Here is a 20,499-nt window from a genome sequence, read left to right on the forward strand (position 1 = left end):
CCGAAGTTACCTAGCCCAGGGGCTGCAGCTGCATAGGTCTGAAAAGACGTCGGGAATCCTCGTAGACGGACCAGGAGCCGGAAGAAAAGATGCTGGCCGGTGACCAGTGAAGAAAGTTCAGTCGGATCCAAGCCTGGATCTTGAAGATAGATGACACCTGAAAGCAGAGGGGACCAAGTTCGAGACTACTAGCCAGTAGTCAGTGGGCACCAGGAGGGCACCGGATGGTAGCCACCTCGACTAGGTGAGTGGGTGACGCTTGACTCGAAGATCTCACGGACCAGGAGGCGTTGTCGGCGACCAGGATGGAGGATCGAGCTGTCCCACGAAGATGGAAGCTGTCGGCGTCGCTGGACCCAGGATTGGGCAACAAAGCCTTGGCAAATTCAAGCCCACGCGGTGGACCTAAAATGGCGTCTGGAGTGGACCAGGAGGGTCCGGGGTGCCTCTCTTGAACAAGGAAGCAAGGGCCAGTCTGGAGCAACCAGACCAGCAGTCGTGAAGTCGTTGGGCGTCGTTCAGAAGGCCACAAGCCAGCCGGCTAGTAGCCAAACAACGCGGTGCACAGCAAACAGCAGAAGGGCCCCACGCCGATCGTGGAGATGCAGGGGGGCTGATCTTGGGTGCTGGAGCTGCGCAGGGTCGGGGCTTCTCGGACCCCAAAGCACTCACCAGTGGAGGACACGGTGGGCTTGCAGTAAAGATGTCGTGCAGTCTTGGCGATCGTCGGTCCCTTGAGGTCTCGTCGCACTCACGGTTCTCAGCTTGGCTGTAGAGGTGAGTAGAGGTCAGAGGTGCCAGGGAAGCCGGGTCTCGTCGAGCTGGGTCGTCGGATTCGTGAAGAAGGACTTGCAGCAGACCGCAGTGTTCTTTAGGATGGTGCCCGCTTGATGCAGGGTGACTACTCCTTAGCCACAAGGGAGAATCTTGAAGAAGAAATCGTGAAGTCCTTTCGAAGAAAGTGGTATCTTGATTCCAAAGATGATCTAATTTTTACAGGGGGCCCGCTCCCATCTTTATACTAAAAAAGGGGGCTGACCCGGTGACTAGGTCCTGCCTATGGGTGGGACTAGGTGGGGGGGTGGTTACACCCCTCAGCCATGCCGGACTTCCCCAGGCCAGGGGCTGGTGTGCCCCTGGAACTGGTTCAGACCGGCCTATGCGTAGTGAGCACCGGGGTGCCACTCAGCAGTCACCTTCCTGTAAAGCCCTGCCTACCCAGGATACACAAAACCATGTCTGGGACGGTGCTAGCACCGCCCCTGACAGGAAACCCTTTGTCCAGGCTCCCCTCGCTGGAAGGACTCCCAGCTGCAGGGGGTCAGACTCGTGTCTGTGGTGGCAGCATCCATTTTGTGGAGCTGAGGCTTCAGTTAACTTTAACCGGGGTTCACAGTTACATACATGTCGTGTCCCTCTAGAAGGGTGGAATGCTAACCCCGTCGCCAGAATTGGCGAGGGGTTAGTATTCCAATTCGTATGACACCTTACTCGACATGTTTTGATAAAGCAATACCAAAGATAGCATTTAACCGCGAGGATTATAATGCACTTAAGAGTATATGGTATGCGATATCATGGAACAGCTATTAGGACTTGATTCCGCAAGCTGTAGACAGGCTCAGCTCATGCCAGAGCACCATCTCACACGATTCCAAGCACTCTGCCTTCAGGATTGTCAAGGCCTGCCATAGGAGTGACTGATAGGAATCTGTGTGTCCATTTTAGGGTTAGGTATAGGTATACTACACCTACAGCAAAGGGTGATTACACGACTTTGCCCCAGCTGTCATGCAGCCAGTTGTGTCAAATTTAGGAGGCCAGCCAGGGGTGGCATAATACATGCTGCAGCCCCTGGTAGCCCTGGGTACACCTATGCCCTGAGTTACAGGGTCTGATAAGGTGGCCCAGTACCAATTGGTAGATGCACCTAGGGTACATGAAGTAATTTAGAAAGAGAACAGCCAGGCTGTGGGTCTGATTGGCAGGCCCACAGCCAGAGAAAGTCGTAAACCAGTGAAACAAAAGCAAAAAATCTGGGTGATCATAGGATTGCAGACCCTACTCTCCTACACCGGAGTCAGGAAAACTTCATTCACCGGGTCCATGATACCCGGGACCAACAGCAATAAGGGTTTGGGTGCCGTTCTGTGCTGCAGGGTTTCAAAGATGACCGTTGTCTTGATCTGCGGAGCGGTCATTGGCACTCCTAGCTTCAGGGCTCCCCTGCCCAAGATGTCTTGGTACGAGAAAATATCCTCTGTTGGAGATATTCGAGCGTGGACTTTGTCAGGGTAGGAGAGTAATTCCTGTGCGATCGGGTCTCGAACTCTAAGAGCTATGAGTCCGCCTGGACCTAGATGTTCTCCTACTGGAGCGCGTTCTAGAACGAGATCACACCCTGTGACTAGATCTTCTACTTGAATGTCCTCTAGAACAAGACCCTTCTTTGCGGCAGGAAGTCTGATCTCGATACGCCCTCAACTGGTCCGCCGTTCCCTTGTCCTTGGCCCAGTGGTGAAGAGGTCTATACCACCTTGGGGAAAGACTTACAGGAGATTTTTGGGCACGCTCCTGCACCGGCGAACGTGAACGTGGAGGAGGCTGATCCGTTCGATCCGGCTGCGACCTTACAGGGGACTTTGACCCGTCCCTATCCGAATAGCTGTTATCCCCATCCGAGGATCTGCCACTTCGAGATGCCGAGGAGGATGAGGACAGGCTCACTAGACCGTCTAGAGGAAGATCTCGACCGGCCTCTTCTGAAACCCTCCTTTTGGCAGGTGGATCCTGTAATGGTGATTTCTCCACCTCCGCAGCCGATGCTGATCCTGGGGAACCCAGCTGAGACCTTATGACTTGAGTCTGGTCCAAAGGTTCACTCTCCATCTCAGGCACCACCTGCCTCACAGGGGCTCTCCTGTGATCTTGAAGGAGATCTATTCACTGGCTGTGAGACGCTTCGCTCTCAGGATCTCAGTTGATCCGTCGACGGTCGCTGTTTAGACGCCGAGCAGATTGACTCCTTAGACGTCGACAGATCTAGACGCCGACCTAGAGTGTCGATGACTGTCCTTCGACAGAGCGTCTCACCGTGAAAGGATGCCTGCTCGACGACGGAGGCTGCTTAGACGCCGACCGCCGATGTACTGGCGGCGACGGAGGGTGCCTCAACGTCGAACGCCATTGACAGGGCGTCTACGTGGGCGGCTTCGACGTCTATAGACAATGTGTCGGCAGAGGCTCCCTCGAAGCCGAACGATCACGACTAGTTGTCGACGGAGGATGTCTCAACACCGAACGCCGGTGGCTAAGCGTCGACGGAGAATGCCTCTACGTCACAGTATGACAATGCTGCTTCGACGTCGATTGGCTTGCCGTCGACTTCTTCTGCTTAGACTGACCTACCCCTCGACGCGGTCTGTAGCGGAGGTACCTTCGATGTGGACGCTGAAGACTTCGTCGCAGACTGCTTCTTTGGCGCCGATACCGACGCCGAAGGTGAACAAGTCGGGGCTTCTTTCGAAGTCGACTGCCTCCGAATTTTCTGCTTCTTGGGAGATCTTACTCTCAGAAAGTCCATAAACTTGAATTCTCAGTCTTTGAGAGTTCTGGATGTTAAAACCTGTCAGTGTTACCAGGATTTCGAAGAATGAGAGTCTGGTAGGCACAGGATACACACTGAATGAGTCAGTCTTGGCCATCTTCCTTCCACATGAAGGGCATTTGTCAAAAAGGGAAGGCATTTTGAAAGGAAAAACACCTTTAAACCTAAAAAGGGTAGTAGTAGCACCCTAGGTCTTAAAGAAGTCGAGTGAAATCAAAATTTGTAGATTACCAAGAATATTTTTTGACAGAAAGTCAAAAAGGGAGCTGTTACACTAGTGTCCTGACTGAAGGAGCCAGAAAGAACTGACCTAACTGTCACCCCTGTGGGAAGGTTGGGGTCAGGGCTGCCTTAAAGGCACGGTGCCAGTTTTTGTAGAAAATGGTTTCATTTTCTATGCTATTGTTTGCAATGCAGCCTGAGGGCTAACAATCATGAGCAATTTGCAGGATTTATGAGTGGTTTTACTCATTAAAACACAAAGTTCAAGGGAAATTTGACCTAATGTGTTTGTTTCCTTACTAATTGCAGTACATGTACATGTGTTTACATTGTTTTAGCCTCAGTTTTGGAGCTGCATTGGTGTGAGAAAATTATTATATGTACATATATGGGGAGCGAGATATGTTTTTACATATCTTTTTTAATGTTGTTTCCTGGGTCCCGCACATGGGCGGGAATATTCAGTGCTTATGACTATTGATGAGGATCCCCTGGAAGAGTACCCTCTTTACGCGCACCTGTCAGTCTCGCCCGCAAACTAAGGTGCAAAACTGCCACCCCAAAGCAAAACAGACACAACACCCATGGGCACTCACTTGCCAACGGCTGTAGGACAGCAGCAGCAGAGAGTGGGATAGCGGTGCTGGACATGGCGTGCGTGAAGGACATGCTGTATTCAGTTGTAAAAAACCTCTAGCTTCAACACAGGCTGCGAGAAGGGTCGAGGGCGCTGCACTAAGTCTTTGGTACACTGGCCCAGGTACATCACCCACACCCAGACGTAGGGGTCCACGTTCCAGATCCAGAAGGGGAAAAATGATACAAAAGCTTGTTGCCCAGTTCTGTGCCCAGGGTGAAGAAGTAGTACAGCGCCTGGATACTGATCACAAAAGGCTGGCCGTCCTCCCCCGTTAAAGTTCCTGCGCTGTCCATTCCCCCAAACCCTGTCCTTGGGGGGCTTGTGCGCAGCTCCTGGTGCTCCCGTACATTTGCTATGATACCTTCTGCCCAGGAGTGCTTCTCCACAGCTTCCCCGACCCTACACAGCCGCTGAAAGCACGCCACCGTGTCCGGGTGCTGCAAGTCCTCGCAGAGCTGCTGCAGCCTCTTCAGCGTCCCCATGTTTCAAATCACAGAACCCGGGCTCAGCGCCGCAGCTGATAACGGCTATCTACCCTCGGGCCTGAGCCTGTATCCGGCTCTGGGGGGATGGGGGGGGGGGGGGGGGGGCACCCAGCATCTGGAGGCAGTCAGCGGTGCTCGGCCTCCGCCCCCGAGAGGAGGAGCCACGATTGAACACAGGACACACGAGAGGAGCAGCACAGGCCTTGCGTTACAACTACTGACTGCCTCGGAAACTCGTGAGCCCGTCAACGTACACACCACTCCCACCGGGCTCTGAGGGGCAGCGCTGACTAATCCCCACCTGTAAATGTGACAACCCATCCTACTTCCAGGGGCTAGACAAGAGACCAGTCACCCACACAGCTGAACACCGGCCTTCGCCGCCAGAGGGAGGACGCTGGGACAGCAGTCACGAGACAGACCATGTGAGTGCTTCCTCCTGGTAAGCATGAAGGCGGCTTCCTGTCGCCCATTAGAGGAACCCCTCTGTTTCAACGGCTTCTTGTGCAACCGTAATTAAACGAAGAGCAGATAGAAGATGTGTTGTAATGGCTACAGCGGCCGACTTTAAAGCTGTGGTACCGGGTTTGAGTCTTGGCGGGACGCTCAGGCTACCTGTGATTCTGGACAAATCCCTTAAATCTCCGAGCCTAAAATAAAACATGTCCATGTCGGTGTGTAATGCAATTGGTTGGTGCTCATGTTCAAGTGCTTCGATACCCTTGGGTCGAGTTTGCGCTATAAGAATGAAAAACAAGCCTCTAGTGCTGCCATTTGTCTCTAAGCCCAGTCCTTTTCAGACTGGGGGGCGTGTTTGATTGTTGTTTACATCCTAGAAAACACAGCCCCCAATGAAAAACACGCCGCCCAGTTTGAAAAAGACGGGGCTTAGAGACAAATGGTTCTTTCCATCTAAGCTCCGTCCTTTTCAGACTGGGGGCGTGCTTTTGACTGAAAACTAGGAGGAGATTTGGGTGACCCAATAAACCCTTGTATGCTTGGGCAATGTATAGGTTAGGATAAGGAATGGCTACAAGGGATTTTGTTCATAAACTGAGTACCTACGGTTTAACGTGTATTATTCAAGGGTTGATTAAATAATTGAACTCTATCGTATCCACAGGATAACTATCACTCTTTTGTTATTCATAAACATTCCATGAAATCAAGCTGAAGAGAAGCGAAAAATTAGCACACAGTAAATTCATTTTCTATGTATTGTTAGTATTGAATTGATCAGAGAGTACAAATCATGGGGATAAAAAGCCGTAACAAATCCAATATTGGCAGTTATGAATGGATGTACATAAAAATCAACAAATAGATTCATAACATTCCAACAACTCCATAGATAAAATAAGAAGACCAAGTTCACTAATATACAGAGGTATCCTTCGAGCATTAATGCTGTGGAGATGGTGGTTAGGTCAACATTTCGGTCTTGCTTGTAGGCATCAATAAGACCATCATCTGGACTAATTTTTCGTGAAAAAAGCCCCCTATGCAAAAAGCAATTTATGTATAATTACTTACATGCTTCAAACAATCTATGAAAACAACAATAAGCTGCTATGCTAGCTTATATAAAAAACTGTGTGCTTCACACCCCAATGATGTGACTTGGAAATCAACAAAAATTAATGCAGTAATAGATAAAGCAATTACCTTCTCTTCTAAAGATGCATGAATCTAACATTAATGAAACTCAGAAAGATCAAACTGTGTTCCCAAATGGAGAATACAAACAATGAGACTCGGAGATTATCATATTGTGTTCCCAAATGGAGGCCTTTAATAGACTCACTTAGGAGAGACAAAGCAGAGATAAAAACTGGTCGCCACCTTCAATATATTCAACTGGAGAATCTGAAACAATACGTATTTACCAATTAAATATGCATCCACTATTTTTGACTAGTTCGCATAACAAAGGTGTTTGAATGGAGCATACCTGCAGTGACTAGCGAAGTCAGCTGTAACTGAGGTAAGGTGATTCTGCTATAAGTCTTTACTAGGTAGGCAGAAATATTGTGGTATCTACAAAAAAAAATTGCATTTTGTAATAAGATTCGTATAGCTACTATGAGCATAGTAAAATGCAAAAGACTCAATCTAAAGGTTTCCCTATATATTTACTTATAAGGAACTGGGACATACAAGTTCTGTTGTATTTCCTCGAATCCTAGGAAAAGAAAACTAAAATTTGGTCAAAGCCCCACTTGTTGTAAGTTTCTTTGATTAAGAAATGTTGCCATTAGTGGCACCACTCGTGCTCTCTCGCTGCGTGTTATGAAGCAGAGCTTTCTTAATATACATAACAGTCAAAAATTAGACGGATAAAAAAATATACTGGTACTGCATCGATTTTGACTCTGCGTTCAGCTAAACACTGGTTGAGTACATTACATCATGCCATTTAAAAAAAACATAATGGAGGTGTCGTTTATGAAACCAACTGAGTGATGGCTGTTCTCGGATAAAGTCTGCTGCAGTTAGAACAGGAATCTATTTGGAGCGGTAGGTTTTGATACTCTACGAGGCATGTGTCAAGAATGGTAACATATTGCCAACATGCAACAGAAAGTGTCCAAGGCCGTCGATATACGGACCGTAAACATGTGGGCTAGCTCCCCGCATACTGGTGCAGTGAAAAAATTCTAGAGAAATGCAATTTTAAGAACTGGATTACAAAGCGTGCAATGACTGCAATATTGCTATCACGGGGTGCACGAGAATAAAAACGCTAGTATAGCCTACGCACAGTGATAAACAGCATAATATCTTGTACTTCCTAATCGCACAAAAGTGAATATCCTGCTCTTGAAACTAACACCGTAACAGGAACGAGTGTATCAGACGTAATGGGAATGGTCATGAATTTAAATGCAGAGTCAAAAATCGATGCAATACCAGTATATTTTTTTTTATCAAAGTCATTTTTGACTGTTCTATATTAAGAAAGCTCGTCCTCATAACACGCAGCGAGAGAGCACGAGCAGTACCACTAATGGCAACATTTCTTAATCAAGGAAACTTACAACAAGTGGGGCTTTGACCCAATTTTAGTTTTCATTTCCAAGGATTTGAGGAAATACAGCGGAACTTGTATGTCACAGTTGCTTATCTGTAAATATATAGGAAAACATTTAGATTGAGTCTTTTGCATTTTACTATGCTCATATTAGCTGTACGAACCGTATTACAAAATGCAAAACATTTTTGTAGATACCACGATATTTCTGTCTACCCAGTCAAGACTTCTAGCAGAATCACCTTACCGCAGTTACAGCTGACATCGCTAGTCACTGGAGGTATGCTCCATTCAAACCCCTTTTTTATGCGAACTAGTCCAAAATAGTGGATGCATATTTAATTGGTATATACCTATTGTTTCAGATTCTCCAGTTGAATATATTGAAGGTGGCGACCAGTTATTATCTCCGCTTTGTCTTTGAGTATTAATTTTGGCCTCCATTTGGGAACACAATATGATAATCTCTGAGTCTCATTAATGTTTGTTTTATGCATCTTTAAAAGAGAAGGTAATTGCTTTATTAACTATTACTGCATTAATTTGTTGATTTCCAAGTCACATCATTAGGGTGTGAAGCACAGTTTGATATAAGCTAGCATAGCAGCTTATTGTTCTGTTCATAGATTGTTTGAAGCGTGTAAGTAATTTTACATAAATAGCTTTTTGCATAGGGGGCTTTTTTCACGAAAAATTAGTCCTGATGGTCTTATTGATGCTTACAAGCAAGACCGAAACGTTGACCTAATCCTCTCCACAGCATTAATGCTCAAAGGATACCTCTGTATATTAGTGAACTTGGTCTTTTACCTATGGAGGTGTTGAAATGTTATGAATCGATTTGTTGATTTTTATGTACATCCATTCATAACTGCCAATATTGGATTAGATTCTGCTTTTTATCCCCATGATTTGTACTCTCTGATCAATTCAATACTAAAAATTCATAGAAAATTAATTTACTGTGTGCTCATTTTTCTCTTCAGCTGATTTCATTGAATGTTTATGAACACAAGAATGATATAGTTATCTTGTGGATACAATAGGGTTCAATTATTTAATCAACCTTTGACTGAAAACGTCACTAGGTAGAAAGAATGTCAAAAACACGCCCCCCAATCCAAAAAAGACTGGGCTTAGACCGAAAGAATGGCGTCACAGACCTGCTCCAATGGCTGTCCGCCGTTTAGGAGGCCAGCCAATGGAGATGAGGGGCAGGGCTTGACCTCGCTACTCAGACATTAAATTTTGCCAGCGAGACTGCGCATGTGCGCAGCCTAGGCTAGCAAAGACCTAAAAAGGGTAGGACTCAGGAAGGTTCCCCAAGATACCCGCTTACTTGGGACTGTCCTAGATTTGAAGGGATGAATCAAGACCGCATGGGTTTGGTCAGCCAGAAAGAGAACTATGCTAGCGCTATCGTATGTGTGCCTATATTGTACAGTCTTTAAATAAGGATGGACTGAGACCGTATCGAAGACAGCTGACAAATCTTAGCATTGTCAGGGTGCCTGCATCCAGCAATTCCCTAGGGGATTTAATAACTGCCTGAAGGGCAGGTTCCATGATGTGTGCAGTTTTAAAAGCAGACTGAGGGGTCCGGTATGAAATTGTGAGGTGGGGAAGACCAAGGTAGATTTAAGTCAAGTGGAGTAGACTGGGATGGAGTAGACTGGAATGGGGTAGAGTGGGACGGGATAGGGTAGAGTGGGACGGGATAGGGTAGAGTGGGACGGGATAGGGTAGAGTGGGACGGGATAGGGTAGAGTGGGACGGGATAGGGTAGAGTGGGATACATCGAGTGGACTGGGTAGATTAAAGTGTTTTCGCTAAGGCAGGTTAGGTGTAGCTTTGCTTTCTAGTACTTAATAAAACTAGGTGCACAACTTACTACAATTAAGTGGTGCTTCTAGTAGTGCAAAAGTGGAGCATTAAGAAATAAAACATCTTAATCAATTCCACCCTCTCGCAAAATAAGCTTTATGTAACTCCCTTCTTAACACCTTGGCTGCTAGGCGTTTTCCCCTGCTGTGCTGGGAATTGCTATTTCCCTTTATTCATGACGAGCCCAGCTCGGCATCAGCGTGCGAGCGCCCTGCTCCATGACGAGCTGGGCTCGTCATGAGTGTGGAAGGGGTTAAACACCTTAAATGCTTGATGAAATTTAGCAACTAAGACTGTAGAGAAAATAAAAAAAGGTAGAAAAAACCCACCTCTATCACTGCTTCCAGGTCCACCTCTTGCGGCAAAACCACTGCGATCTCTGTCAAATCCATTCACTCTGCTGTCACGGTCATTAAATCCATTCACGTATGCACTACCTCCACGACCAGAGTCCCAGGTGGTATCTTAAAATGAAGGACATATAGCACCTTGCAGGTCAAATTGTTATAATAATGCAATTCGATCACACATAGCGTAGATCCTTCAGCTTACACAAACATTTAGTTAATTAAAACTAAAACAATCCAATGAAAAAGCTGGATTCTATTTCAATGGTGGAACAAACAATTAAAGAAAAAAACATTTGCTGGAGATTCATGCTGCGGAGGTGCAACAGAAGAGATGTTAATGAGTCAATTTCTAGCTTCCTTAGAGGTAAAAATTAGGCTAAGGTTACCAGTGTTGGGGTGACATGCTAGGCAAGTTGGGTGATCAAGAGATTTCTGTGAGACGAATCAGATTCCAACACCAGATGGAGACGCAGCACCCACTGCGATAGCCAAGACTGAGCTAGATGAGCCAGGGTGTCCCCTTCTGCCACACGTGAGTCTATTTAAAGGATCACAAAAAGTTCAACCACATGCACTGTTCCCCTATACAACACCTCTATGCATGTGGATGCCGGATGTTTATCTATCCCTTTTGTTTCCTTGCCCCCAACTGAAGCTCCAGTTTCTACGCTTTCTTCAACAATAATGTGAGGAAACCTGCTAGTGCAGCATTGTGCTATTTTGTTTGTATTGAAAAATTAATAAAACATTTTTTTTAAAGTGACCCGTGCTCTTGGTCATAACCATTTTCAATAATTTCATAAACCTCAGTACATCCTCCACATGTGGGGTAGACAAACTAAAACATGGAATTAGGAGCTCTTTGTTTACCTGGAAAGTTTGTCAATTAAAAATACAAAATAATCAGTCTTGCAAACAGTTTGCGTTATAGATGCCATGCCAATATGGAGGGGTCGATAATTAAATAGTGGATTAGTGTTTCTTGTATGCTTTGACCCATCTAAACAGAATTTGAGGACTTTAACACCCAAAGAGTAAAGTGACCTCTGCAGGAGTGGAAAGATTAGGAAGAAAAAAAAATGTCAGGCTAATATGACAATCAGAAACTGGACTTGTTCATAAAACAACTCTACTATATGGAAGATTGTATAAGGCTCAATTGAAGATAAAGATTGCAGGTCATTACAACTGCTAGAAGGGGTCAATCCCCATCACAAAGCCACCTTTTAAGCCAGATGCTGCAACATGGCCTTATGGATATCCTCACAATGAGGACCATTAATTTAGAAGGTATGGTTTACCTGCAACTCCTGTTCTCTCTTAGGGGCATTTCCATGATCAGCCCAAGCGTGTAAAGCCCCACCCGCCTGCAGGGACCCCAAAGCACTTTCTTCCAATATAACTTCTAAAGTGCTGAAGTTCACTGAACTTCACCTTTCTTCATTTTGCATCCTATAGAATTAGGCTGCAGTGGTCAAAATTCTATTTCTTGTTATAACAAGAGTGAAATATCCAAAGAAACATGTAAATAATGCATCAAAACTCTAAGTTACCAAAAACATCTTACACAAACCCTCTGTTATTTGACAGTAGAATGAAGTAGGGCAGGGCAGTGTAGCCAATAGGCCGCCATTATAAGGGAAGAAAAAGGAGACTGTGCCTTTAACCCTTCGATGCTGATGACGAGCTGAGCTCGTCATCACCCACGGGTGTCGTGTGCTGATGACGAGCTGAGCTCGTCATGACACCAGCAAAATGGTAAATTGCAGCACAGCGCAAAAATCACCGCAGCAGCGATGCGGTTAAGTTCTGACCTCCAATATCACATGCTCAGCCAGAGGCCATTAACTTTTTTTTGTAGGCTGTACTAACTGAAGAGTGGACCATGAAAGCATCTGTAATCCACCGGGAGGAGGGAGGGTTGCTTCTAACTATCATGTAAATACCCCTAAGGGAGAACAAGAGTTGCAGGTAAGAAACTATACCTGCTCTCATAGGAGATTTCCATGTATAGTCATAAGCGTTGACTAGAGTAGCAAGCCCATCCCCCTGAAGTGCTACAGTAGACAAACAATAGCAAGAGACAGCTTACCCAAGACATTACTGTGGGACGCCTGTCCCACCTAAGCACCCGTTCTAGCAAAGTTCAGACAGTAGCGCCTAGTGAATGTTGTGAGAAGGTGGCCTGATATGCAGTGCTCACTATTCTAGTGAACACTATGTATCAGTCCAGCAACCCTTATTGATGATTGGTTGTAAGTCAACCTTATAGACCAGCTATCCTAGTAGCGTGGATACGAGCAGTCTAAGGCTAAAGACTCGAGAGGGCGCGTTAAGCCAGCTGTTTACCACACATATACCCCTTGAATACCAAGTGAAAGGACACCACACAAGTGTTATGAAAATAAACAGTTATTTATTTAAAGATCACAACAGCCCTGTACTCTTTATGAGGGCAGGGTACTAAGCACAAACCAAAACTCTTACAAAAATACTTAAGTTAGCACAGTATATACAAATGCCCGAGGGGCACGGAAAACCATATACTCTGAAAGTGGAATGCGAAATTCCTAGCAGGTAAGTACAGTACTAATAGCTTTTGGAATCGCTAGGACTTGACTAGGGAATCGTTAGATTATGTCTAGGAGGCCTAGGGGACTCGGGTGCAGTGTGTGCACTCTCACGCGAGATGCGGGACAAAAGTCTATGGTAGCTAGGAATTAGAAAGTTAGTGTTCTCGGGCGAACCCGACCTGGTAGGGAGAAAACGAAAGTAGATTCTGACCCTTGGATAGTGAGGCTATGCTGGGGCACCGAAATGCCGAAGTTACCTAGCCCAGGGGCTGCAGCTGCATAGGTCTGAAAAGACGTCGGGAATCCTCGTAGACGGACCAGGAGCCGGAAGAAAAGATGCTGGCCGGTGACCAGTGAAGAAAGTTCAGTCGGATCCAAGCCTGGATCTTGAAGATAGATGACACCTGAAAGCAGAGGGGACCAAGTTCGAGACTACTAGCCAGTAGTCAGTGGGCACCAGGAGGGCACCGGATGGTAGCCACCTCGACTAGGTGAGTGGGTGACGCTTGACTCGAAGATCTCACGGACCAGGAGGCGTTGTCGGCGACCAGGATGGAGGATCGAGCTGTCCCACGAAGATAGAAGCTGTCGGCGTCGCTGGACCCAGGATTGGGCAACAAAGCCTTGGCAAATTCAAGCCCACGCGGTGGACCTAAAATGGCGTCTGGAGTGGACCAGGAGGGTCCGGGGTGCCTCTCTTGAAGAAGGAAGCAAAGGCCAGCCTGGAGCAACCAGACCAGCAGTCGTGAAGTCGTTGGGCGTCGTTCAGAGGGCCACAAGCCAGCCGGCTAGTAGCCAAACAACGCTGTGCACAGCAAACAGCAGAAGGGCCCCACGCAGATCGTGGAGATGCAGGGGGGCTGATCTTGGGTGCTGGAGCTGCGCAGGGTCGGGGCTTCTCGGACCCCAAAGCACTCACCAGTGGAGGACACGGTGGGCTTGCAGTAAAGATGTCGTGCAGTCTTGGCGATCGTCGGTCCCTTGAGGTCTCGTCGCACTCACGGTTCTCAGCTGGGCTGTAGAGGTGAGTAGAGGTCAGAGGGGCCAGGGAAGCCGGGTCTCGTCGAGCTGGGTCGTCGGATTCGTGATGAAGGACTTGCAGCAGACCGCAGTGTTCTTTAGGATGGTGCCTGCGGATGCAGGGTGACTACTCCTTAGCCACAAGGGAGAATCTTGAAGAAGAAATCGTGAAGTCCTTTCGAAGAAAGTGGTATCTTGATTCCAAAGATGATCTAATTTTAACAGGGGGCCCGCTCCCATCTTTATACTAAAAAAGGGGGCTGACCCGGTGACTAGGTCCTGCCTATGGGTGGGACTAGGTGGGGGGTGGTTACACCCCTCAGCCATGCCGGACTTCCCCAGGCCAGGGGCTGGTGTGCCCCTGGAACTGGTTCAGACCGGCCTATGCGTAGTGAGCACCGGGGTGCCACTCAGCAGTCACCTTCCTGTAAAGCCCTGCCTACCCAGGATACACAAAACCATGTCTGGGACGGTGCTAGCACCGCCCCTGACAGGAAACCCTTTGTCCAGGCTCCCCTCGCTGGAAGGACTCCCAGCTGCAGGGGGTCAGACTCGTGTCTGTGGTGGCAGCATCCATTTTGTGGAGCTGAGGCTTCAGTTAACTTTAACCGGGGTTCACAGTTACATACATGTCGTGTCCCTCTAGAAGGGTGGAATGCTAACCCCGTCGCCAGAATTGGCGAGGGGTTAGTATTCCAATTCGTATGACACCTTACTCGACATGTTTTGATAAAGCAATACCAAAGATAGCATTTAACCGCGAGGATTATAATGCACTTAAGAGTATATGGTATGCGATATCATGGAGCAGCTATTAGGACTTGATTCCGCAAGCTGCAGACAGGCTCAGCTCATGCCAGAGCACCATCTCACACGATTCCAAGCACTCTGCCTTCAGGATTGTCAAGGCCTGCCATAGGAGTGACTGATAGGAATCTGTGTGTCCATGTTAGGGTTAGGTATAGGTATACTACACCTACAGCAAAGGGTGATTACACGACTTTGCCCCAGCTGTCATGCAGCCAGTTGTGTCAAATTTAGGAGGCCAGCCAGGGGTGGCACAATACATGCTGCAGCCCCTGGCAGCCCTGGGTACACCTATGCCCTGAGTTACAGGGTCTGATAGGGTGGCCCAGTACCAATTGGAAATGTACCTAGGGTACATGGAATCCATTTTAAAGAGAGAGCAGTAGGCCTGGGGTCCTGATTGGCAGGGTCCCAGGTCGACTATGTCCAAAACCAGCTAAAACACAGGGCAAAAAGTTGGGGGCAACCATAGTCAGGATGTACCTTCCTACACAACCCCCCCCCAAACGAAAGGAGATAAGGCTATCCTTGTCCAGGTAAGCCTCTATTACCTAAGTGGCCATATAAGGAAGGACCAGCTCTGGCTTGGTTTCCCCCTGTGTCATGGTCCACTAGGCAACCCCTCACCCTAAGGGTATCTGAGGGTCTCCACCATAGGGAATCTCTGTCTCTGGTGTGTCTTGGGAAAGAAGAAGGCTGATGCTGGGATGGAGTACTGAAGTGAGGCTCCTCTACCTTTGGGCTCAACTTCCTCCAATCACCATCCATCATATGTGCCTTTCTTTCTTTAGCTGAGATGCACTGAGCTCTCAGGGTCAGCCTCTGGCTACCTAAAGCTGGAGGCTGGGTCCCTCTGTTTGGCTTACTGGAGGGACAGGTCAGGTCTGGGGTTTTTAGGCCCCATGTTTGGCTGTGCCCAACAGTGTCCAGCTGTGGGAGTTCCCTAACTACTTTTAAGGGGGATCCCTCAGGAGTCTGACTTATTTTCACTTGGCTGGGTTTACCAGCTTCAGTGACCCTAATCTGCTGATTAAGTGGTTCTTTTGGACAGGGGGCCCTTTGGGGTCCACCACTGGCCTCCCTGGTCTCTTCAGCCCTGGGCTGACTGAGGCAGGGTAGAGAGGTGCAGGTTACCTGCTCCAGACTGGGTCCCACCTGGGAAGGGTCCACTGCCATCAGGGGCTCTGCCAGGCTAGGCCTGACTACCTCTGGGGCAGTTCCTTCAACAGGGGTAGAGTCAGTTCCCTGAGGAGGCTGGCTCTCACCTAGTGTCTGGGAGGGGGGAGACTCTTCTTCCTCCTCAAGGCTCTCTGTTTGAGTGGAGTGATCCATTGTTTCAGGCTTCACAACCTCACTATCTGTCTGAGTAGAGGCTGAGACCATTTCAACCTTGCCAACCTTTTCAGGGAGGACTGGTGCTTGGACTGGGGCTGTAGCTATTACTGCCCCACTAACCTGTCTGGATAGGCCTATCATTCTGGAATGAGTTTCTTGTTCCACTTCAGCCCATGCTGAGAGTTCCAGGTCATTCCCCAGTAAGCAATCTACAGGTAGGTTATCTGTCACTGCCACTCTCATGGGCCCTGTGACATTACCCCAGCTGAGCTTGACTACTGCCATGGGATGCCTTCTCTTCATTCCATGAATGTCTGTCACCTGATAAGTAAAACCAGGGGTCAGTTGAGCAGAGGGGACCAGATGGTCACTCACCATGGTGAGGCTGGCCCCTGTGTCTCTGAATGCCTCAACTTTCTGACCATTCACTAACACTTCTTGTCTATACTTTCCCAAAATGTGGGGTCCAGTAGTGAAGTTGGCAAACCCCATGCCAGTCTCACAGACAAGAGTGTGGCCAGGGAACCTGGCTAAGCCATAGTCCTCCTGATTGCCCAAAGTAATGCCCACCACATTCTTGGGGGCACTCCCACCACCTGGGGGATTACCACTAGTGGTAACAGGAGGTTTAGGAGTATTACCTGGGGGTATGTTTCCCTTATTACCATTTTTAGGGCAACTGACATCACTTTTGTAATGACCCACCTGTTTACAGGTATGGCAATAAGGTTTCTTTTGTTCTGAAGGAGTGTTCTGGGACCCACCACCCTTGTTGGAGTTTTGGGGCCCTTGGGAAGTCTTCTCTGAGGATTTATCCCCACCCTTCTCTTGAGGCTTGGTTGATTCCTTTTTCTGGTCACCACCCTGGTTTTTAGGCCTAACCCTGGTTCTGACCCATTTGTCTGCCCTCTTACCCAATTCCTGTGGAGAGGTCAGATCAGAGTCTACCAGGTGCTGATGTAATAACTGGTTCTGACAATTATTTAAGATTTGCTCCCTCATAATTAGATTATACAATCCTTTAAAATCAGTAACCTTACTACCCAGTAGCCAGCCTTCAAAAGCCTTAGTGGCACAATCAACAAAGTCAGTCCAATCTTGAGACTGAGTTTTCTGGGTGTCTCTGAACAGCATCCTGTATTGTTCAGTGGTTAAACCAAACCCATCAACCAGTGTATTCTTCAAGATTTGGTAATTGTTAGCATCCTCCACCCTTGTGGTGAGGAGCTTATCTCTACCTTTACCATCAAAGGAGAGCCACAAGATAGCTGCCCACTGACTTTGGGGAACACCCTGCACAGTGCAGGCTCTCTCCAAAGCAGTAATCCATTTGTGGATGTCATCCCCTTCTTTAAAGGGGGGCACTATCTTATTCAGGTGCTTTTTATCAAAACTCCTTTCCCTATTGCTAGGATTATTGCTGCCACCAGTGGGGACTGCCCCACTCAATTGTTGCTCTCTAGCAAAGGCAAGCCTTTCTTTGGCCAGGGCAAGTTCTTCCCTTTCAATCCTCAGATTGGCTGCCTTTTCCTTTGCCTCATACACTCTCCTCTGGGGAGATGTCATTCCCCTTTGAGAGGAACGTTGAGAGCCATTGGTATGAAGGGATCTGTTAGAGCCTCTAGATAGAGACCTAACTCGTCCATTCCCAATGTTAAGCTGACCTGAGAGTGGCCCCAGGGCTCCCCTAGAGTCCCTCTCATGTCTGCTTAAGTTGGTCCGGGTTAGTCTACTGACCTCTACCTGTCCCTTATCTGCCTCATCCCCAGACAACTCATCCTCCTCCTCAGCATCATCTGCCTCATGGAGGGGATGGATATCAAAGGGACCCTGTAAGGAGGGCAAACTTCCTTCTGGATTAGAAGGGTCTGGGTTACCAGCCCTACTGGCATCATAAGCCTCTAAGAGACCAATCAGAAAGGAAGTGGTGGGGTTAGACCCCTGTTTTAGTTTCCTGAGAGTACACACTTGTCTCATCTCATGGAAGCTAAGAGCAGCATATTTAGAAGTGACCTGTGGAAGGTCCACTGACACAAGGGGATACTCAGAGTTTCCTCCTTTGTCTGACATGCTGATTCTAGTGTGGTGTAAGTGATGCACCTACCTACACTATGTGTTTACCTACTGATCCCTTGCTAAGAGTTGCAGCCAAGGTGTGCTAAGCCTTGAGGAGCTACAACAGCTGGTTCAGTAGAACTCAGAGTATTCTAAGCTTTAGTTATATGTACCTAACAGTCCTTTATGTGATCTTTCAACAAGATATTCTTAGGATACGTGTGGTAAAACAACAGCAAGCTCAAATCCCAACCGCTGCTCACCAATGTGAGAAGGTGGCCTGATATGCAGTGCTCACTATTCTAGTGAACACTATGTATCAGTCCAGCAACCCTTATTGATGATTGGTTGTAAGTCAACCTTATAGACCAGCTATCCTAGTAGCGTGGATACGAGCAGTCTAAGGCTAAAGACTCGAGAGGGCGCGTTAAGCCAGCTGTTTACCACACATATACCCCTTGAATACCAAGTGAAAGGACACCACACAAGTGTTATGAAAATAAACAGTTATTTATTTAAAGATCACAACAGCCCTGTACTCTTTATGAGGGCAGGGTACTAAGCACAAACCAAAACTCTTACAAAAATACTTAAGTTAGCACAGTATATACAAATGCCCGAGGGGCACGGAAAACCATATACTCTGAAAGTGGAATGCGAAATTCCTAGCAGGTAAGTACAGTACTAATAGCTTTTGGAATCGCTAGGACTTGACTAGGGAATCGTTAGATTATGTCTAGGAGGCCTAGGGGACTCGGGTGCAGTGTGTGCACTCTCACGCGAGATGCGGGACAAAAGTCTATGGTAGCTAGGAATTAGAAAGTTAGTGTTCTCGGGCGAACCCGACCTGGTAGGGAGAAAACGAAAGTAGATTCTGACCCTTGGATAGTGAGGCTATGCTGGGGCACCGAAATGCCGAAGTTACCTAGCCCAGGGGCTGCAGCTGCATAGGTCTGAAAAGACGTCGGGAATCCTCGTAGACGGACCAGGAGCCGGAAGAAAAGATGCTGGCCGGTGACCAGTGAAGAAAGTTCAGTCGGATCCAAGCCTGGATCTTGAAGATAGATGACACCTGAAAGCAGAGGGGACCAAGTTCGAGACTACTAGCCAGTAGTCAGTGGGCACCAGGAGGGCACCGGATGGTAGCCACCTCGACTAGGTGAGTGGGTGACGCTTGACTCGAAGATCTCACGGACCAGGAGGCGTTGTCGGCGACCAGGATGGAGGATCGAGCTGTCCCACGAAGATAGAAGCTGTCGGCGTCGCTGGACCCAGGATTGGGCAACAAAGCCTTGGCAAATTCAAGCCCACGCGGTGGACCTAAAATGGCGTCTGGAGTGGACCAGGAGGGTCCGGGGTGCCTCTCTTGAAGAAGGAAGCAAAGGCCAGCCTGGAGCAACCAGACCAGCAGTCGTGAAGTCGTTGGGCGTCGTTCAGAGGGCCACAAGCCAGCCGGCTAGTAGCCAAACAACGCGGTGCACAGCAAACAGCAGAAGGGCCCCACGCAGATCGTGGAGATGCAGGGGGGCTGATCTTGGGTGCTGGAGCTGCGCAGGGTCGGGGCTTCTCGGACCCCAAAGCACTCACCAGTGGAGGACACGGTGGGCTTGCAGTAAAGATGTCGTGCAGTCTTGGCGATCGTCGGTCCCTTGAGGTCTCGTCGCACTCACGGTTCTCAGCTGGGCTGTAGAGGTGAGTAGAGGTCAGAGGGGCCAGGGAAGCCGGGTCTCGTCGAGCTGGGTCGTCGGATTCGTGATGAAGGACTTGCAGCAGACCGCAGTGTTCTTTAGGATGGTGCCTGCGGATGCAGGGTGACTACTCCTTAGCCACAAGGGAGAATCTTGAAGAAGAAATCGTGAAGTCCTTTCGAAGAAAGTGGTATCTTGATTCCAAAGATGATCTAATTTTAACAGGGGGCCCGCTCCCATCTTTATACTAAAAAAGGGGGCTGACCCGGTGACTAGGTCCTGCCTATGGGTGGGACTAGGTGGGGGGTGGTTACACCCCTCAGCCATGCCGGACTTCCCCAGGCCAGGGGCTGGTGTGCCCCTGGAACTGGTTCAGACCGGCCTATGCGTAGTGAGCACCGGGGTGCCACTCAGCAGTCACCTTCCTGTAAAGCCCTGCCTACCCAGGATACACAAAACCATGTCTGGGACGGTGCTAGCACCGCCCCTGACAGGAAACCCTTTGTCCAGGCTCCCCTCGCTGGAAGGACTCCCAGCTGCAGGGGGTCAGACTCGTGTCTGTGGTGGCAGCATCCATTTTGTGGAGCTGAGGCTTCAGTTAACTTTAACCGGGGTTCACAGTTACATACATGTCGTGTCCCTCTAGAAGGGTGGAATGCTAACCCCGTCGCCAGAATTGGCGAGGGGTTAGTATTCCAATTCGTATGACACCTTACTCGACATGTTTTGATAAAGCAATACCAAAGATAGCATTTAACCGCGAGGATTATAATGCACTTAAGAGTATATGGTATGCGATATC

General features: G+C 48.2%; 1 protein-coding gene across 2 annotated transcripts in view; it reads right to left on the reverse strand.

Annotated features, from left to right (window-relative positions):
* DDX3X (DEAD-box helicase 3 X-linked) overlaps positions 1-20,499 on the reverse strand; it is a 414,092-nt gene that overhangs the window by 279,521 nt on the left and 114,072 nt on the right. For both annotated transcript variants that reach the window (XM_086934122.1, XM_086934121.1), the window contains one exon: positions 10,199-10,333. In XM_086934122.1, the coding sequence (XP_086790248.1) occupies positions 10,199-10,333 (135 nt within the window). The remainder of the gene's footprint in view (positions 1-10,198; positions 10,334-20,499) is intronic.

The sequence above is a fragment of the Lissotriton vulgaris genome, chromosome 8, assembly GCF_964263255.1.
Source record: "Lissotriton vulgaris chromosome 8, aLisVul1.2, whole genome shotgun sequence".
Lineage (NCBI taxonomy): Eukaryota > Metazoa > Chordata > Amphibia > Caudata > Salamandridae > Lissotriton > Lissotriton vulgaris.